Source organism: Drosophila navojoa, chromosome 2 (assembly GCF_054131105.1).
Source record: "Drosophila navojoa isolate 15081-1374.11 chromosome 2, UAZ_NAV_1.0, whole genome shotgun sequence".
Taxonomy (NCBI): Eukaryota; Metazoa; Arthropoda; class Insecta; order Diptera; family Drosophilidae; genus Drosophila; species Drosophila navojoa.
The window spans coordinates 26,294,790-26,314,171 of record NC_142890.1 but is presented as its reverse complement, the minus strand read 5'-3'; the positions used below and the strand labels follow the sequence as shown (position 1 = coordinate 26,314,171).

Genomic DNA, 19,382 nt, shown 5'->3' with positions numbered 1-19,382 from the left:
TAAACAACACCATAAAACTCACATATTTTGTAATTGCAATTAGTGAATCGATTTGTTGTTTTCTTTTTCCATTTTTTATGCCACTTGGTAAATTCCATTGAACTATTGTTATTTTATTGTTTCTGTTACCTAACATCACACATCGACCATCGCACATTGCGGCACTCGATAATATTTTTAAATAGAGCTAAAAATAATAAAAAAAAAAAAAAAAAAGGAAAAATATGCAGCTCATATTTCACAGCAGAGGCCAACGCAATTTACTTAAGCAGCGATCCCAGTCAAAACAATAATATTAGCCCACAAGCAATGACAGTATTGAAGGCTGAGTAATGCTCGGACAGAGATTGAACAACTTTCAAATGCCTCTCATAGAGACGAAACATTTTAAAGGCATCTGAAGAGATGAAGAGCAAATAGTTCCATTCCAAATTCCAAATCCGAGTCCATAATTAAACTGCAAAGAAATTGATTGAGAAAGGTGATCAATGGAAACTAGTTAAGCGATTAATACTGTGCATCATTAGTCCAATAAGGATGCAAGAAATAAACCCAAAAGATGAATATGATTAGAGATGAGAGACAGAGAGAGATGAGTCTGTAAACAAGTCTGCACCATTGACTCATGATGGATCGCGAGATTTGATATATTAAAAGCTCATAATTCATAGACTCTGTGCGAATCAGCAATTAAGACGCAGCTCAGCTGTCAATAACTGTCCGCGGCTCTAACGGCACAAACACAAACAAGCCAATACTAATGACTGACCGCTGGGCCATAGGAGGGCTTTACGCCCGCTGTGAGGCTGGCAGGCGATCGATCCGGTAATCCACGGCACGTGTAAGCTCTTAAGGTCTGCTTCGTTCCCAAAATAAAGAAAACAACGAGTGATCATACAAAGCTCGAGACCGTAGGAAATCGTATATACAAGTAATAATAGCCACGGAAAAATTGGCAACAAAATTACCTCTCACTCTCCCTCTCTCTCTCGGTCTCTTTCTTTCCGTGGGATTTGACCCATATTATATGTCTGGCTCTATTTAAAAATAGATGTATGTAGGCTTTCGATTGCTAGCCAGACATTTGACAATGAGTAATGAGTGAAGCCATTCAGATTATTTATATAATATTCATCGGGTGTTTATTTTTTTAATTGCATCGAACCAAATAGGCTATTCAAGTCATTTAAAATATAAAAGTCGAGCAAATATTTTGAAAACCATTTAGCAATATTAATACACTGTATAGAAACTCGTATACGTCTTTCAATGAAAAAAATTTATATTCTAATAAATCTCCTATTGTTCAATTTTATTTATTATAAATACAATCATTTATTTTCCAAATGCATATATTTGTATAAATATAAATATTTATATAGTTCCATAGATAGAATGAGTGCTATTTACGAATTCTTAATCATACTCGCGAATTAATTGCTTTGCTTATTCAAATCATAGATAAACAAGTAAGAGTGCTCTAGTCGAGGTTGCTCGACTAACAGATCCCCTGAACCTTCCACAGAGCTGATATTCCAATAGTTTTACTCTCTCTCTTGTTGATGGACTTTTTAAATCACACTCTAGATAACTATATCAATGAGGTCAGGTCAAGAATATATATGCGTCAGCCACGCCTCCTTCTTTCCGTTACATACATATGAATAAAACCATAATACCCCGACTTCCCGTTCTAAGCACATTCAGGGTATCATAATAATGATTAGCTTGAGATTGCATTATCTATTTCTCTCCCATATTATTTACTATCTATTAATTAACTGCCTTAGATTAGTATATGGCGGTACTAAATGCTGATTCTGCTTCTAGTACACGCATCGTCATCTTTTTAAGCATCGATCAATAACCTCAACGCGGATAGAAAGAAACTCTAGGCAGACAATTGTGTCAATGGCAAATTAAAAGTGTTCAAGCCAGGCTTCCTTTATTTTTATAACATCCCAAAATAAAACAAAGCAAAGCAAAGAAAAATAAAAATAATATAACTTGAAAACTCCACTGCCGTAGGGCATCTGTAAAGCTCTCTGTGCCAGCCTTTTGTTGCAAACTCTTTCCCATACATGCTTATTGTATTAATACTATTGTTTACTGTGGCCAGTCGGCATGCCTTGGGGTCATTATGTTTTGTGGTTATTTTTGGCATCAGCTTTCTGTGAGTTAGCCACCGATTACCATCTCGGGCATATTGTGTGAAAACCGGAGGGGAAGATAGTTGGCTAGCGAAAATCAAATAAATTACATATATAATTTGTCAGTTTGGTTGAAGTCTTTTGTACTCTAAATACCCTACACCTTTCCAATCGTTTGCCGGCCAAATGTGCTTTGTGGTTCAATAAACTTGGTCAGGCGGACGCTGTCTTTTATGCCAATTCATTCTGTGCGTTTTGTAACTCTGGGCCATTATTTACTTTGGTAATTGCCGTTAAATTTGTAACAAATTTCGATTGGTTTTGGATCGTAAAAGTCACCCCAATTCTCACTAATGTCCACTTACATTGACTAGAGATCGTCTCTCTCTCTCTCTCTGCATGCTTTCCAATTATCTATGAGTATTTATTGTGGGACCGATTTGTATTTAAATTTGATATTGGCAGACACGTAAAATACGTGCCAGTATTTCGTTTAAAATTCCCCAACGTGTATTAAAATAACAACATAAAAGTGAAGGTCAAAAGCATTGTAAACGCCGTAGCTGGTTTTATTTTTAGCCCTTTTGTTTATTTATTTTTATTTTTATTTTATTTTTTCTTTCTCTCTTGAGTTTGTCAACTCGCAGGCAAAAATTAATGAGTTTCTTAGGCATTTTAAACAGAACAAGTTCTTTGCCTCGCGACCCGTTTCTAAACATTCTGTCTGCCTCGATATAAACGTTTTTATTCTTAGTTTTTATGCTAAATATAAAACAATATTCAAGAAATGTAACTTTGCTAATAAGAGAACAACCGTTAAATGATTCGTTAAATGAATTCAGTTCAATGCACCTTAAAATATAATTATAAGCACGTTTATTTTTAACAATTGAAGCATATACAATATGAAATCAAATGAAAAACAATAAATTATTCAAATGAAATGTTTAATTTTTATACAATTAAAAATGCGTGAACAATAATAATCCTAATAAAGAGACACAAACGATTGCGCATGCAGATAAAGAATACAGTGAAGACTTAATAACAATTAAAGACAATTTATAGAGACTGCGAAAAACAAAACAAAACAAATTTAGTAATAATCAAGTTATTGTTTCTTAGCCAGGGTCTCATGAAATGCATAATTGAGAAACCAATATAAATAATGAGATCGACAGCCATAAGACGGTGTTACGCCTGCCAAACACTCGAGAACGAAGTCGAAAACAAAATTAAATACACTTAAAAAGAAAAGAAATATTAAAAAACAAAATCAAATCAATATATACGTATATAAAGTAATTCCACTACAAAATAACGGAGAGGACCGCACCAATATCGACACATCGGAGGCAACTCAACGGGACGAGCTGTCGCAGAATGTCCTGCAACATTGTGCGGCAGCCACAAAGTCAAAAACAGAAACGTAAACAGAAAGGAAAACTTCGCGAGTTGGTGCTGCTGGTGGCGCTGCTGCTGCTGGTGCCGGTGCCCAGCCAGAGAGCTGGACCAGCGCCAGTCTACGCCTGGTTCTACGATGTGGAGAGCGCACCGCATGCGAGCGTGGCCAGCATCAGCAGCATATCGGAGGTGCACAGCTTTAAGGTGCCCGAGACGCGCAACTCGTACAAGTCGCAGCGGACGCAGCTGGTGCAGCAGTTCCCGAGCAGCGTCAATCCTCATTGGAGCCACCATCATGACGGGCCGGTGCAGCGTCGCCAGCTGGTATTCGTGGCTCTGCTGCCGTCGGTGGAGTCCGATAACAAGAACGACTGCATCATGCCGAAGGTGCTGCCCGTGCTGGAGCTGGCCATTGGGCACGTGCAACGCATGGGCTTTGTCGGGGGCGTTCAGATTGACATTACATTGATCTCGCGCGACACTTTCTGCTCCTCAACCTATGGGCCGCTGGGATTCTTTGAGATCTACACGCAATGGCCGGAGATGAATGCCATCTTCGGATTGCCCTGCGAGTACGTGCTGGCGCCCATCTCCCGTTACGCGGATGTCTGGCAGATTCCCTTGCTCACGACCGGCGGCAATGCTGGCGAGTTTAGCAAGAAGACGGAGAGCTACTCGACATTGACCCGGCTAAAGGGCGCCCAGGTCAACAATCTGGGCAACATGGTCCGCGCCCTAATTAACACCTACAATTGGACACGCACCGCGCTGATCTATCAGAACGAGAACGCCAAAATCAAGGGCAACTCGGTCTGCTTCCTCTGCCTGGCGGCCATCCACGCCACCATCGAGAAGGAGTCGGTTTACCAGCTCGGCTTCGACACCGCGCACTGGACCAAGGCATATATCATACGTCTGCTCCGCAATGTCGCCATGCGTACAAGAAGTAAGTGAAAGCTATCTAGAGCTTGACTTGCAATTCCTAGTCATATATTTAGGAATTTAATTTGTCTACTAAATCTTGTATTAGACTTTAAACTTATCCTTCTATTTATTACGAATAATTCCTTAAATACTTTAATTTACTTTGATTCATTTATCAAGTATACAAATGTGTTTAGGAATTAAACTGTTATGCAGCGAATATTTGGGAAGCTTATAATTCATTATGTTTACAAACAGAAACCTGTTGAAGCCTAATTAAAATTTCTCTCCATCTCTTTCTTTGCCTTACTCTTTCCCTCTCTCTTTCCCTTTTCATTTCCATGTCTCTCTCTCTGTTTTTTTCAAAAGCATCTTCTTTGTGAGGTATTACTACTTGTTCATTAGTCATTTGCAAATGACTTATATAGATCATAATTATCGCAAACTAGATTAAATATAATTAACAGGCAAGAAAGTAACGGTTGGGCATTACCGCCAGCAGAATACTCGTTCACGGCTTAATCGCTGTGAGAAATTTGTTTAAGTCCGGTTGCGGAAATATTCGAAAGCAGCGGACACTCGATATCTTGACATTTATTCTTTTATTATTTCCAAAGTACGGGCCGAAATTTGAAAAGTTAAAATGGTTTTGCCTATTTTCTCATCCTTTTTACATACAAAAAATATAATCCTTCTATTATTCTCTAGTTGTTATCTCACGCTTTCATTCTTCAGCCAACAATGTGAGAATTGAATAAAATTATGCAGAGACTAATTAAAAAACATTTTTTTATATTTGGCATATTTACAGGTTATTAGGGTTTATTGATCCGCAATTTTGTATACATTACAGCTTATTGAATATTATTTACAATTCAAACAAACAATAACAAATGCCAAACATGTGTCACGACAGGCAACGCCACGCCGCAATGCAAACTGAGTTCAAAAAGATGCTAAATAAAATTCCGATATTGTTTTAAAATAAGAAGGAACTGCTGTGGATGAATGGCTGCTGAGCTGATCCCAAGTCACAGCTAAAAATGTCTCATATTTACTTCGGGTACAAATATGGCCAGCTGTATCAATAGTTCTTAATGCTGAACGAAAAGCGAAACTTAAGTTCTGCTTAATTATGAAACGAAATACAGAAATGCCCACAATATGTTAGAGTTTTAATATTCACGACACTTAACTTAACTAACCGCATACCATTAAATTCACATTAACAGCAATTTTTGGCAAATTTAATGTACACATTAATGCATAATTATGGCCAACATCAAAGTACAATAGCCAAACGTATTCTACGCCAATAAACGAGATATTCGGGCACACTTTGAGAAGCCGCCAAACAATAGATTCCCCAATTGAACAAAGCTACAAATAGATTTAGAGTTCAAGGGCAGCCAAATGAAATACTTATAACAATTATTATTTTTGATGCTCAGACCTCAATCTGAAATATTGCAGATTCCATTTACACATCAATTAGTATTACTTATTCTACAAGGTATTTTCGAATCGATTTTTACATAGTAAACCATATTTCAATGAGGAACCGGGTAATTTGTATTCAACACGCTTCACCCAAGTTTTGAACCTTTTGTTTTTAACCCGAATGCAAATCCAATTTATAATATAATTTAATAATAATCCCAATATATTTTGCATGATAAATATATTATGCGATTATTAATTAAGTATTTCTTCAAAATTATAATGCCTCGTGAATTATATCAGTTATTGGTATATTAATTGCCTAATTTATTATTAATATTAATTGTTTTAAATGATATCAGATCGGAGCTCGTTTGGTTCTTCAACTTTCAACGCAGAAATCACACTGACACACATAATTATTCAGATGCGTATATGCATGTGCATATATGTATATATAATATGACTCAGTCTGGTCGAGCTGGCAATTTACATCGACAGCAGCAAACAGTAATCAGTTTATACTTGGACTCATTCGCAAAGTTCACGTAAATGTAGTATATTTATGTATGTGCATATGTATGTGTGCATATGTTCTACATTGCATCCCACTTTAGTTTTGGCAGCTTTGTGCAATTAAATCAAATCTAGCTTTTACTCTGAACTTGACTCTGACAAAAGAGAATCAAGCATCATGGAAATAATATTGCTTAGAAATTCCTACAAGGAAATAAATTTCACATAAGTGAAGCTCAGAAGCTTATGATTTTAAATATTTTATGGTATACATTTGTACAATTTATTGCTTTTTCGTATCTTAGTTAATTCTTAATTAATTATGTATATATTTTTTAATTCATATATATGTATATGTCCTTTAAATATTTATCTTTAAATACCTTAAATTTTATAATAAACATATAGTATTTATATATTCATTTGAGACCTGAAATTCGCTCAATTATAGGGTATACAGAACACGTCAGTATCTTTATGGCATTTATCTACTTGTGTGCTGCGTCCGTCTGTTTGCGAATTGGCCTGCTTTTAAATAATTAAACTAATCCTCTGATAGTGGAAACAAAAATTGTATGTAACATTTGTAAATTGCATGGCAAGAGAGAAATTGACATAAATTATTTTGTTATTATTATTGCCAATTACGTATTAGCTTTGCATAATACTTGTAATAAAAATCTCAAAATTAAAAAGAAAAAAAACAAAGAAAAAATTTCAAAAAACTTTACTCTTCTGATTAAATTATTTTTTTATTCTATATAATACAAATCGATTTTCGTATTTTAAGATATGACTTATACATGATGAACACAGGCCTTTACATTATATATATACTAATATAATATATGTAGTAGTAGAATACTACTAAGTAGTTATTCTGTTGAACATAACTTACTCTATATGTATGAGCAATCTGCAAGAGTGTTGCCCATCTTAATTGATTATTTTCCATTCTGTTTTGTTGCGCCCAGACAAAGATTTCAAAAAAACTACTTTATGAACTTAAGAGTCATTACGAGTCAGTTCAACTACATCAAACTCTTTGAGTTATCTGCTGACGTCAAAGAAACTGACACTAAAAAATTGAAACAACTCAAAATTGAACTTGAGCTCTGTCAATCGCAGAATTCTTCTTCTGCAAAACATGGTGATCCTAAACCCCATTTAGACTTCTAAATAGATTTATACTTGACTCGCTCAAATGGAATCATCTTGTTGGATGGGTTATCTATAAATAAAATGTCAGAATATTAATTCTAATATTAACGTGAGCGTAAAAAAGGGGTAAAAAGGGGTGCACAAAAAAATACTATTTGTCTATAAGTATAAATATATCGAAAATAATAAAAAAAATAAATTTAAATATTTATATAATACAAGTAAAATTAACTCTTTAGCTGCCTTACCAAACATACAAGCTGAAATAAATGAATACATTTTAATGAAAAAAGACAGAAGACAGTGCTGCTGCCCCTACTTTTGTTGAATTGTAATTCAAGGTAGACAAAAGTCTGAAGTAGTTCCGAAAATGTTTTCTTTTCAAGCTGTTGCCTGAGATTTGCAATTTTTGCTTTAGTTTTGTTATTTACTTCTATTTTTGTTACGTTTTTTTTGCAGTTGTCATTATGTGCGCCGATCCGCAGTCCATACGTCAAATTATGCTGACAGCCGAGGAGTTGAATATGATCGATAGCGGCGAATATGTATTCATCAATATTGAATTATTTTCGCGGTGAGTACAAATACAAGTATCAAATAAATATATAAATTACTCAGCAAGCCCAAGTATGGAGCAACAACAGTAACAATCACAACAACAACCACAATAATAATAATAATAATAATAATAACAATAATAATAACGTCAACAATCACAAAAACTGATATTTGTAGCAATCGCTACAGTTTGTGGCCTTTCACTTTGGCAAAGCATGCGCACTTTGAATATTCTTTACAAAGTGCGCATAATACATGTTAGCCAAGGTTATTAAATTATGAAATTTACCAACAAAAATAGCTTTAAGCGATTCCAAAATGCTGACCAGTCAGCAATTAATATCTATTTATAAAACGAGGAAATTCCGATATTCGACACATGTCTGACTTGACCATTATTACCTCTAATGGCCAACGCAGAGGAAAAAAATACTGATTCGCGTCAACACGAGCCCCCTCTTTCCTCTTTCAGCCCTCCCCGATCATCATCTCCGATAGATAGCTGCTGTTTAATTACTGTGATATCTTAAATTAGCCGAGTCATTGCTTCCTCGCACCCACGTATAACGCGCGTCTTTGTATTTGCAATATTAACTAAGCCGCTCTAAGATATTCTATTTATAGACTGATGGCTTTTTAGTCAAGTGACATGATAGTTGAGCTGAACTGACACGACTGCTGAATTAATTTGTAGTCGATTTCCAATCGGCGTGACTAAGAAATATCCTGTAAACAGTTTTGAGCTGCTGGAACTTATCTCTCTCTCAGGAGATTATCGTTCCTCTCAAAGTTCAAAGTTTTGAAAACTGATATAACTAAAGCAGATTCTAAGAAACAATTGAATTATAATTAAGAACGTATATTTATTTAAAAAGGTCCGTTTCGACTCTGCTACATAAGTTTGATGTAGATGTGTTTAAATTAAAAGAAGTACCGCAGCATATAAGCTATCATGATTTCTGAAATACTAGAATATATCACACCCCTAGGGGGCGAATCGGGCAAAATCAAGTCACTAAAGTTAATAGAGGCGAAATGGCTTGCACTCATAAGGACAGACCGACATCCAGACGAGAATTGCACTTCACTTTCCTGTCAGAATATGAATAGTAGGTTTTCTTTACATAATCGAAACGGGAAGTTCTTGACACACAGCTATAGAGGCATTTGAATTATATTTGTGTCTTGTTGATTAGTAAATTTCATAAGTTTTGCTCTGCAATGTAATCAATGACATTAGGGGGTCGAGCTGCCTGTTACTCCTACACCATTGAAAAAGCAACGGCACATTTACAGGTATTCGTTGGCGGTGGGGAGGTAAACAAATAGAAAATATTTGCAAACACATACTACGCGGCAGTAAAAATGGGCGAGCAAAGCCAGGCAGATGGCGGGGCTTTCGTTCTCTTTTGATATGTAAGCGAACAATCGGTATTATTCCTATGTGCATTGCTAGTAAAGCTGGCTAATCACATGACCCCAGTGAACTCGTAATCGATCGAAAATATAGCGAATGAATAAAAATCATCAGTCTATGTGTTGCATTTACTATTGCATTTCCTGATATGGACTCTAAGTTCTATGCAATTTAGCACGGATCGAATTGGACCCATGCTTACTTACTGCTGAAACACAGTTGATAGACTATTGATATAACAATTTGATCTCCTGAGATTCATTGAGCACCAGAACATGGCTGTAATGTGGGTTAAAATTAGCTTAAGAATTTACATCTAACCACATTACATTGATTCATGTTTAGACTCAATTCAGAGTGTGGAAAAGTGATTTTTAAAAATAGTTGAAAACAAATTTAAATTGCTTATTTGAACCGGCTTGGCTGAGTTATTGGCTCTCTGTCAAACCGGTTCGAATATGTAATCTCAATTTGTGCTTATACTCAGTCAAACATTTAGAGGAGTATATTAGCTTCATACTTGTGATTTTCTATAGCAATGACAGCAACAACAAACAGAAGCAAATTTTGAATTATGTATATTAAATATGTATATTAAATATTCAATTACATATATAAAATACCAAAAAAAAATTTGTGTATAAATATTATATATAAAAATATAAATAATATTATTGATGTAACCTTCTGGAAAATAATATCTAATAATTTCTATGGGAAAAATTTACCATTAAAATTAACTATACGTAACTCTCACGCTCTACAAAGGCCATAAGCTGCAATTTTCGACCAATTTTCGAAAATTATTCCCGCATCATCAGCAGCATCATTTTGTGCATTTAGCCAGAAGCAAGTGAATCTGTTTACCAACGATAATCGATTTGCGGCAAATGTCATTCGCTTACTTGGCACAAAGCAGCTGACATTGAGTTGGCAACCCAAACAAGCTTTCACTGATAACAAGAACATGCCCTATTACTGTGTAACGAAATAAATAAATATATGCATGTATAAATGAAATTAATAATAGAATAGATCCGCAGCACCTCGAGGATCGTTTGCTTAAGGGGAGGTGCAACGGATCCAGGCAAAGACCTAGGCACAGAGACACTTCTAGACACGTGCCATATGTGGGCACGTAGACCCAAAACTAGAGAATCTTTATTCATTTTGCAATACATGTATGTACATGTAATTCTATTAATAAATAGTTTATGACGCATATCAGAGGAAAACTAAGCACATTGATAAGCCGACAGTACAAACTGCATAAACCGAACTGATAAGAGGCTAGCATTAAGTGCATTTACACACACACACACACATACACACATGCATGAACTCACACACGCGTAAGCAGATCTGCTTGAGAAGCATCTAATTTTACTTTGTAATCCCGCTTCGCAATTGCAGAGTGCCGTATATGACGTCGCTGCCCTGGTACGATAAGAACGATACCGACTTCAACAACGAGCGCGCCAAGAAAGCCTACACAGCCATGTTGACCGTCACGCCGAAGCAGCCCAATGACGACGCCTACACCAAAGTCTCCAACGAGGTGAGTCCTGGCACCAGAAGGTGGTCTACCGTAATTTGCATGGCAATGGACCTCAGCCAACAGTATATACATAGATTCCTCTGATTTCTCATAGTTCCTTGCGGTCAATTGCTGTGGCAGCATTTGTATACCCTTTGAGAGAGAGAGAGAGAGAGAGGGAGAGATAGAGAGAGAATGAATGTGAGAGTGAGACATAGACAAATTAAGAAATAGAGAAATAGAGAGATAGGTAGATTGTGAGGGCGTGAGTGTGCGGGAAAGAGAGTAAGAGATCGAGAAAGAGAACAAGTTAGTGAAGGAAAAAGTCGTATAGTTCTCTTATTCAATTTGTCACGTTTAAACTTATTTATACAAGATTTTTTTTATTTTTAAAAATTTATTTTAATATAAAAAAATATATACTATTTGATTCTCCAAGACTTTGGCCAACAGATTAGCTGAACCCTTGAAAATCCTTTATTGACAGAGTATTTAACACTCGTTTCTGTTCTCCTTTTTCGACTCGAGCTATTTGTTTGTTTCAGACTCATGCATACTCTACCTACGGTAGTGTACGTGCTCAGAGCCATCCCAATTTGCATTTATATGCGAGCGTATAAATGGTGCCTCTGTGTGAGCACCTGAGCGTGTGTGTGTGTGTTTGTGTAAGTCTGCGAAATTGTAAACATATTTTTGTATATGCACAAGGCAATTACAACGGCAACAACACTCGTCAGCAAGACAGATTATCACAATTGCTCGACTGAGACATCTCCTGTAACTAGCTGAAAGAATTATCAGCTGTCTATCTAGAATTGCAATTACAATATAATATAATTTTTTTGAATTATGCCATCAATGGGAACAAGGTATATTTAAATGGCGCCAGGCTGCTACGCCGGAATGCATTTGTTAGCCAACTCCCGGGAGACACTTGAACCAGCTCAGCTAACAGCATGTAATTATCTTAATGTCTTTTGCTGTGTAGGAAGCGACTTCATGTTGCTCTTGGGCTAATTCTGATGACATTTAACACTTTGTAACTTTGAGAAGATGACGTACATGCAGTCGAACAGCATCAGAAACACATTACTCAAATCATTACGGCAATGCATTGGATAATCGAGTGTCGAAAAGTCGTAACTTTGAGTTTTACTAGGAAACAACTCATAGATTTACATTCAATTATCGCTGGGTTTACCCTACACTACTTACAGCTGATAACAAGCAAAGCAAACTTTGCAACCAGGACAATGGCGCCGCAACTGCCAACGTGGCTTAAATACTTTTAATTTGAATACCCTAATTCCATCGCAAATTCAAATTCGGGGCATAATCATTCTGTTGAGATTTGTTATAAAATGTAGACGAAGGGGGAACATTTACATACATATGTATATAAATCATCTGAGTAACGAGCTGTTCTGACCTTTGCCTATAAAATCTAAAGGATTTTCTATAAATCCCCTTATAGGAGACCTAGCTCAAGTTTGTTTCAAGTTATCGATAATCATCCCAAATCAAATATATCGATTAAAATTATTTCTGAACTTGTCTTTTGTTGAAAGATTGAGTGTACTTGAACAAAATTACTAGACTTCGCTTCGGCATTGTTTCTTCGTTCATCTCTTAATCCACTGTCTTCGGCTTTGCCAAATTGTACTTTCCATTTTTTGCTTTATTTATTCTCACCCATCTCACTAAATGTCGTATGCTATGCTACACAATTCGAACTCATATTAATACACATTTGCTGCATTGTATGCCTCGCACTCAATCAAAGCACTTCAATTCAAATTGAGTTCGAGATATATTGTGAAGCAAGCTATGCAGATTTCTAGTACATACACACATACATCCAATACACATGTACATATGTATAACTCGTGTGGTTTTTGGCTGAATATATGGAGTATGTTTAATATACAAATCGGTTGATAGTCAGGATATGTTCTCTCTACTGTCTTACAAGTAAAATATTATTATTAGCATGTGCAAACTAAAATATATTCAAAAACTATAATACACTACAATAAATATAGATCCCCCTTTTTGACTATAAATAATTAATTTGAATTAATATACAAATTATTCAAAATGTCTATGCTTAGGTTATGCGAATTACTAGAGGACTAAATGTAAACAATTTTTATCTAATATTTTAGATAAAACTAAATAGATAAATTATAAGCATAATTTATATGTAGACACAGACACAATTTATATTAAAACTCAAAATAAAAAGTTCACCTGGGATTGTGGCATAAACCATAATACTTTCGCCCCTACCCCAATTGATAATAGTTATAGGGTATTCAAAATAGAAGGCATGTGTGCATTTGAATGGTGGCACATCTTGAATTCACCGAGAAAACGTCAGCGACTCTTCATGGCTTCAATAATATAGAGAGGACGTTGCTGCGGCTTAGCATTTTGTCATGTATTTGATATATGCGACACGCTCTGCTGGGCGTGGCTCTAAAGGCAGTTGGCGTCGCCCCGTTGCAGTTCCACACCACTCGAAATCCATCTAAATGGCTGTGCGAAAAGTGAGCCTTGGCAAAATGCTTTCGCCCAAGCCCGCCCGCTAAGCCCATTTGGGAGGCTATGGAACTGTGAGCTGATGGACTCAACGAGCACAGCTTTGTGAGCTGCGACGTGCAATAATTTCCGCTGGGCTTGCGGGTAAATCTCGGCGGCGCAGTAGTGGCCCTTGCCTTTTGTTGGCCGCGCAGATGTAATTGAATTTCACGGATGCCAAAGCAATTCGACACTAAGACTCGCAGTTGGGAACGGCTAGAACTAAACACTGATTGCTGGAATTAATGTGCTGTGAAACTCATTCGCAGATCAAGGACATCGCCTCGGCCAAATACAATTACACCTTCAGTGAGAACGAGCCGATTTCGGCATTTGTGACCTCGTTCTTTGACGGCGTCCTGCTCTATGCCAATGCACTCAACGAGAGCATCCGCGAGGATCCGAGCATGCTGACCAGACCCATCAACGGCACCGACATGGTGCGACGCATGTGGAATCGCAGCTTTACGGGCATCACTGGCAACGTGACCATCGACTCGAATGGGGACCGCATCTCGGCGTACTCTCTGCTGGACATGAATCCCACCACCGGCAGATTCGAGATTGTGGCACACTTTCTGCACAATCGTCTGGAGTTTGAGTCGGAAAAGGAAATCCATTGGGCCGGTGGTCGGGATCAAGCGCCACCCGATCGTCCGATCTGCGGTTACGATGGTTCGCTATGCCCAGACAACTGTAAGTAAATCACCAAAATATATATCCAATAGATCAAATTTATCGGATATTGATGTTGCCATCATCTTTGCAGCTTTACCTGGGTACGCCATTCTGTCTATAGTCCTTGGCATAATGGTAATCATAATGGCCGTCTGCTTCTTCGTCGGCTATCGGCACTATAAGGCCGAGGCTGAGATTAATTCGATGAGCTGGAAGGTCTCGCTGGATGATGTCATGTTCCGAGATACCGCAGATCATCTGATGCGTGGCTCTTTTCACTCGCTGGTCAAGCAGAGCTCGCAGCTCACACTTATGTCCGAGGACATGGGCTCCATAAATGGCGATCGCCAGATCTTCATTCCCGTGGGCATGTACCGGAAGAGCAAGGTGGCCATCAAGCCAATCGAGCTGGATAATGTTCAGGGCATTCTGTCGCGCAGCCTGATGCTGGAGCTGAAGCGCATGAAAGACCTGCAGCACGATCACTTGGTCAAGTTCTATGGCGCCTGCCTGGATCAGCGGCGCAGCTTCCTGCTCACCGAGTACTGCCCGAAGGGCTCCCTGCAAGACATACTGGAGAACGAGCAGTTTCAGCTGGACTGGATGTTTAAGCTGTCCCTGATGCACGACATTGTGCGTGGCATGCAGTTCATACACAGCTCCGATATTCGCTCCCACGGCAATCTCAAGTCCTCCAACTGCGTGGTCGACTCCCGGTTCGTCCTCAAGATCACCGACTTTGGACTGCACAGCCTGCGCCGCACATCCTACGACATTGAGAGCGACATTGAGAACTGCAATAGTCATGCCTACTGGAAGAGTAAGTGAGCTGTTGCCCAGGTGGAGTATATACGATTCATCATCCTCTACCCTCTCTACCTGCTCTAACAGAACGCCTTTGGACTGCGCCTGAACTGTTGCGCCTCGAAAATCAACGCCCGCCCGAAGGCACTCAGAAGGGCGATGTTTATTCGTTTGGCATCATTGTGCATGAGATAACCACGCGCCAAGGTCCTTTCTATTTGGGCAAGTGTTCGCACGAGAAGACGCCACAAGGTAAGCAAGAAGATGAAAATACCCCATTAAGAGATGGGCCTAATATTGATTAAATTAAAATATAAGTTATCAAGTTAGATCAACCTAACGAGACAGACAGAGCTAGATCGAATCAGTTTGTTGCCGTCGTTAAAACATTTACATTATGTAAGGGGCTAATTATGTTAAAATGGCTACTGTACTACTTATCCAGAACCGTATGCAATTTTTATATAAATTTATATATATTTATGTTCTAATTTAGTGGAAAATTGTAGAATGTCTAATCAAAACAATTCATACACAAGTGCTTTTACAATAGGGTAAATCACAGCTTTCCGTATCGGATGCACAAATACATCTAAGCCGGAACCATCTCCAGCAGCTTCTTTTTTTTGGAGTCGCTTTTGTCGATTTTTTAGCTGGATTAGTTAGATCATCTGTTGGGGGCTTGCATCTTTTGGGGAGTGGTCTGGAGCAATTCTGTATCAGCTGGAACCGTTGCAGCTGCTGTTGGCGCTTCTCCAATTCCCATAGCCAATCGATTCTTGACTTACCCCAACCGTATCTGCATTCCCGATTGCAAAATAAGTATTCGCAATTACAATCTCCAAAAATAATCTCAGCATCTGTGGGCGCTGAAAGACACGTTGATTGATCACAGTAAACACTGAATGGCCTGGATTTCGCATACCTCTTGACCGATTATAGACTGTGTTTTTTCTACTATCATAACTTGTTGCTTTTGTATGAAACATCAACTTGAATATCTTTGCTTCCGCCTCCACATCACGCTCATAGAACTGCACAGTTAAACCGTTTTGGGAATTCGGATGCCAGGTGGCATGGCGTTTCTTATCCGAAAAATTCCTCAGTTGTATGGCCGTATCCCTAGTCATTATATAGGATTAAACAAATTCCAAATATATCGTCTTCGAGTACATGTATGTTAAAAAGTCTATTGGTGTGATAGAATGCGACTTTATTGGCAGGCATTATATATAGTGTAGCCCATCGAACTCGATAAACAATGAAAAAAAAATATTTGACAACTTTAATTTTTCACTAAAATAGGAATGAAATATAAATCTGAGTCTAAGTTCGTCCATTTATCCATTTTCAGAGATTATTGAGCTGGTTAAGAACTACCAACCGCAGCAGAACAAACCGTTTCGCCCCGAACTGGAGTCCTGCACCGATGATACCAAGTCAGACGTTGTTGGCATCATCAGACGCTGCTGGGCAGAGGATCCTCTGGAACGACCCGACTTCAATACGCTCAAGTCGATGATCAGAAAGTTCAACAAGTAAGATCATCATCTATCATCAATTTAAAGTTAAGCTCTAGAGAACTAAGAAAGATTACTAGCCTAGCAATATGTGGTAAAGTAATCATTATCATATTTTTTTTGAAGAATGTTCAATATTTATAAGACATGGAATGGAATTCAAAATGAGTTTTAGTTTGCAAGAGTTCTCGCACTATTGATATTGGGAGCTGATCCTAAATATGAATTAATCATATCATCGACAGACTTGACAAACAAAACTTTATCTTTAATAGATCTTAGTTACAGTGGTAGTGTTTTTCGGATTTCCCATTTTATTATTCATAAATTTCTGTACCGTTAGCTTCTGCTGCAATCGAAAACAGTTTTAAAATTTGTCTGTTCTAAACAAAAATCAAAAACGATCATTTATAGAAAGCATTCTAACCGATCCGACTGCTTTCAGGGACAACGAAACTGGAAATATTGTTGATAATCTGCTAAAGCGCATGGAAATGTATGCGAATAATCTGGAGGAGCTAGTTGAGGAGCGCACCCAGGACTACCTGGAGGAGAAGAAAAAGTGTGAGAAGCTGCTCTATCAGCTGCTGCCGCAGAGCGTTGCAGCTCAATTGATCAGCGGACAGCCTGTGGTTGCCGAGACCTTTGACCAGGTGACCATCTATTTCAGTGACATTGTGGGCTTCACGGCCATTTCAGCGGAGAGCACGCCCATGCAGGTCGTGCAGTTCCTGAACGATCTTTACACCTGCTTCGACTCGATTGTGGAGAACTTTGACGTCTACAAGGTGGAGACCATAGGCGATGCTTACATGGTGGTATCTGGTCTGCCCATACGCAATGGCAACTACCACGCCCGCGAAATTGCCCGCCTGGCTTTGGCCCTGCTCGAGGCGGTGCACAACTTCCGGATACACCACCGACCCGACGATCGCTTGAAGCTGCGCATTGGACTGCATACGGGGCCATGTGTCGCCGGCGTTGTGGGCCAGAAGATGCCACGCTATTGTCTCTTCGGAGACACCGTGAACACAGCCTCGCGTATGGAGTCCAATGGCGAGGCACTGAAAATCCACATCAGTGAAACGACCAAACTCGCACTAGATGAGTTCGGCAGCTTCTTGACGACGCGCCGTGGCCTGGTGCCGATGAAGGGCAAGGGCGAAATGTTGACGTACTGGCTGGAGGGCGAAGTGCCCAAGCCAGATGAGGTAATGTCACCCGGCAAGCTGCTGCTGACGAGACGTTCGTCCCTTAAGCAGCCCCAGCGGCAGCCGCATTCCTTCTACAAACAATACTCAGAGCTGGGCGTTATGGCCACGTTGGCACCGGCAGTGCCGTCCATAGCCTTGCCTGCAGCCGAAAAAAATATCTCACCCAATCTTCGGGTCAAGCGCAAGATCAGCTCCAGCTCACCGAAGCTAAACGGAAGCTGCTTCGAGCAGCATTCCGATAATCAAAAGACTGAGCCTAACAACTGTTATTTGGATGCTGGACACCAGACGCTGTGTGATATATATAGCAGTCGCTCGCTGCGCAGCGAGGAGGCTGGTGCGGGGGCAGGAGCGGGCGTTGATGCAAATGCCAGCGATAGCTGGGAGCTGGCCAATTTCCGACTGCCACTCAGCGGCACGCTCAAGCAGCATCACAGCCAGCAACAACAACAACAACAGGGCAACCACCATGCAACACACTCCAATTCTAATTCCAATTTGAGCGGCATTCTGCAGCCAGCGCCGCAGGCAAGAGGACGCCTGAGGCCATCCCCCACGATCTCAACGTTGGTGAAGAACCATCGCAGCGACAGCTCCGCCGCCGACGCTGGCAGCACGAGCAGCGGCCAACGGATCAAGTTTGCCAACTGTGATGAGACGCCACTGCTCAGCGGCAAGACGCCAACAGCGCTGCCAGCGTCCGCAGCTCTCAATCTGGAGCGCAGCGGCAGCAGCTGCAGCAATCAGAACATTCCAAATCTGAGCAGCGACCATTCATATGGGTATCTAGTCAAGAACTATAAACAGCTTCTGTGCAAGCCCACAGCCCAAGTCTCGAATAACCACGGACATGGCCATGGACATGGACATGGACATGATTTGTCCTTTGCCGAAGAGTGCCCGCGGGCTCCATTGACTGCCCGTGGCACCGCGAGTAGCGCCGTGACCCAACCACTCTTGGCCAAAATTAACTCGTAGCCCTAAGCACTGAGAGACACTGAGGGATGAACCTTAATAACCTTCTCTAAATAGTACCTAATCGTAATGATGATGCATATTAAATGTACTTGTTTGTGATAATAAGTTAAAACCAATTTGAACAATTTAGTTAATAACGCAGGCCCACTATTTAAGCACACAATATACATATATCTCTGTTAGAAATAATTTAATGGAACACTCAATACTTTATACACACTATATATAAAGTAAACAAGTTAAAAGTTATTTTGAAAATAAATTTATGAGATCAAGTCAAGTAGATTTTAGTGTTACTGCGATATAGCTAGACACAAATTGTTGTAATATATTAATTTAAATTTTAATATATTTTTAATATAAATTTAAGTAGCGAATTCTTTAAACACATTCAATGAAAAACACACTTTTCATTTCTAAACAATTTGTTCTAAATTAGTTACTACCTTCGTTCTGATTAGAAAAACTATTAAAAAGCTCAGAAACTACTTTCGAAGATTA

At 38.9% G+C, this 19,382-nt stretch overlaps 2 protein-coding genes across 3 annotated transcripts in view; one reads left to right on the top strand and one right to left on the bottom strand.

Annotated features, from left to right (window-relative positions):
* The window catches only part of LOC108659688 (atrial natriuretic peptide receptor 1), a 47,956-nt gene extending 29,051 nt beyond the window's left edge, over window positions 1-18,905 (top strand). The window contains exons 2-9 of one of the 2 annotated variants that reach the window (XM_018112724.3): window positions 3,453-4,500; window positions 8,055-8,169; window positions 10,984-11,128; window positions 13,957-14,383; window positions 14,457-15,185; window positions 15,257-15,421; window positions 16,524-16,707; window positions 17,135-18,905. In XM_018112724.3, coding sequence (XP_017968213.1) covers window positions 3,534-4,500; window positions 8,055-8,169; window positions 10,984-11,128; window positions 13,957-14,383; window positions 14,457-15,185; window positions 15,257-15,421; window positions 16,524-16,707; window positions 17,135-18,881 — 4,479 coding nt within the window. In that variant the 5' untranslated portion in view covers window positions 3,453-3,533 and the 3' untranslated portion in view covers window positions 18,882-18,905. The remainder of the gene's footprint in view (window positions 1-3,452; window positions 4,501-8,054; window positions 8,170-10,983; window positions 11,129-13,956; window positions 14,384-14,456; window positions 15,186-15,256; window positions 15,422-16,523; window positions 16,708-17,134) is intronic. The other variant, XM_018112725.3, reaches the window with a different exon arrangement.
* On the bottom strand, window positions 15,620-16,500 carry LOC108659692 (uncharacterized). Its single transcript, XM_018112732.3, has 2 exons — window positions 16,095-16,500; window positions 15,620-16,038 (listed from the first exon to the last, which is right to left on the bottom strand). The coding sequence occupies exons 1-2, from the start codon at window positions 16,297-16,299 to the stop codon at window positions 15,698-15,700; spliced, it is 546 nt and encodes a 181-aa protein (XP_017968221.1). The 5' UTR covers window positions 16,300-16,500; the 3' UTR covers window positions 15,620-15,697.
* Window positions 18,906-19,382: the final 477 nt, after the last annotated feature.

What these genes read in the sequence shown, in the direction of transcription:
- LOC108659692 (XM_018112732.3), bottom strand. Translation starts at nt 16,299, where the DNA reads ATGACTAGGGATACGGCCATACAACTGAGGAATTTTTCGGATAAGAAA. An exon ending in AGTCTATAATCGGTCAAGAG is followed by an intron (nt 16,039 to 16,094) that starts GTATGCGAAATC and finishes CGTGTCTTTCAG; the next exon opens with CGCCCACAGATGCTGAGATT.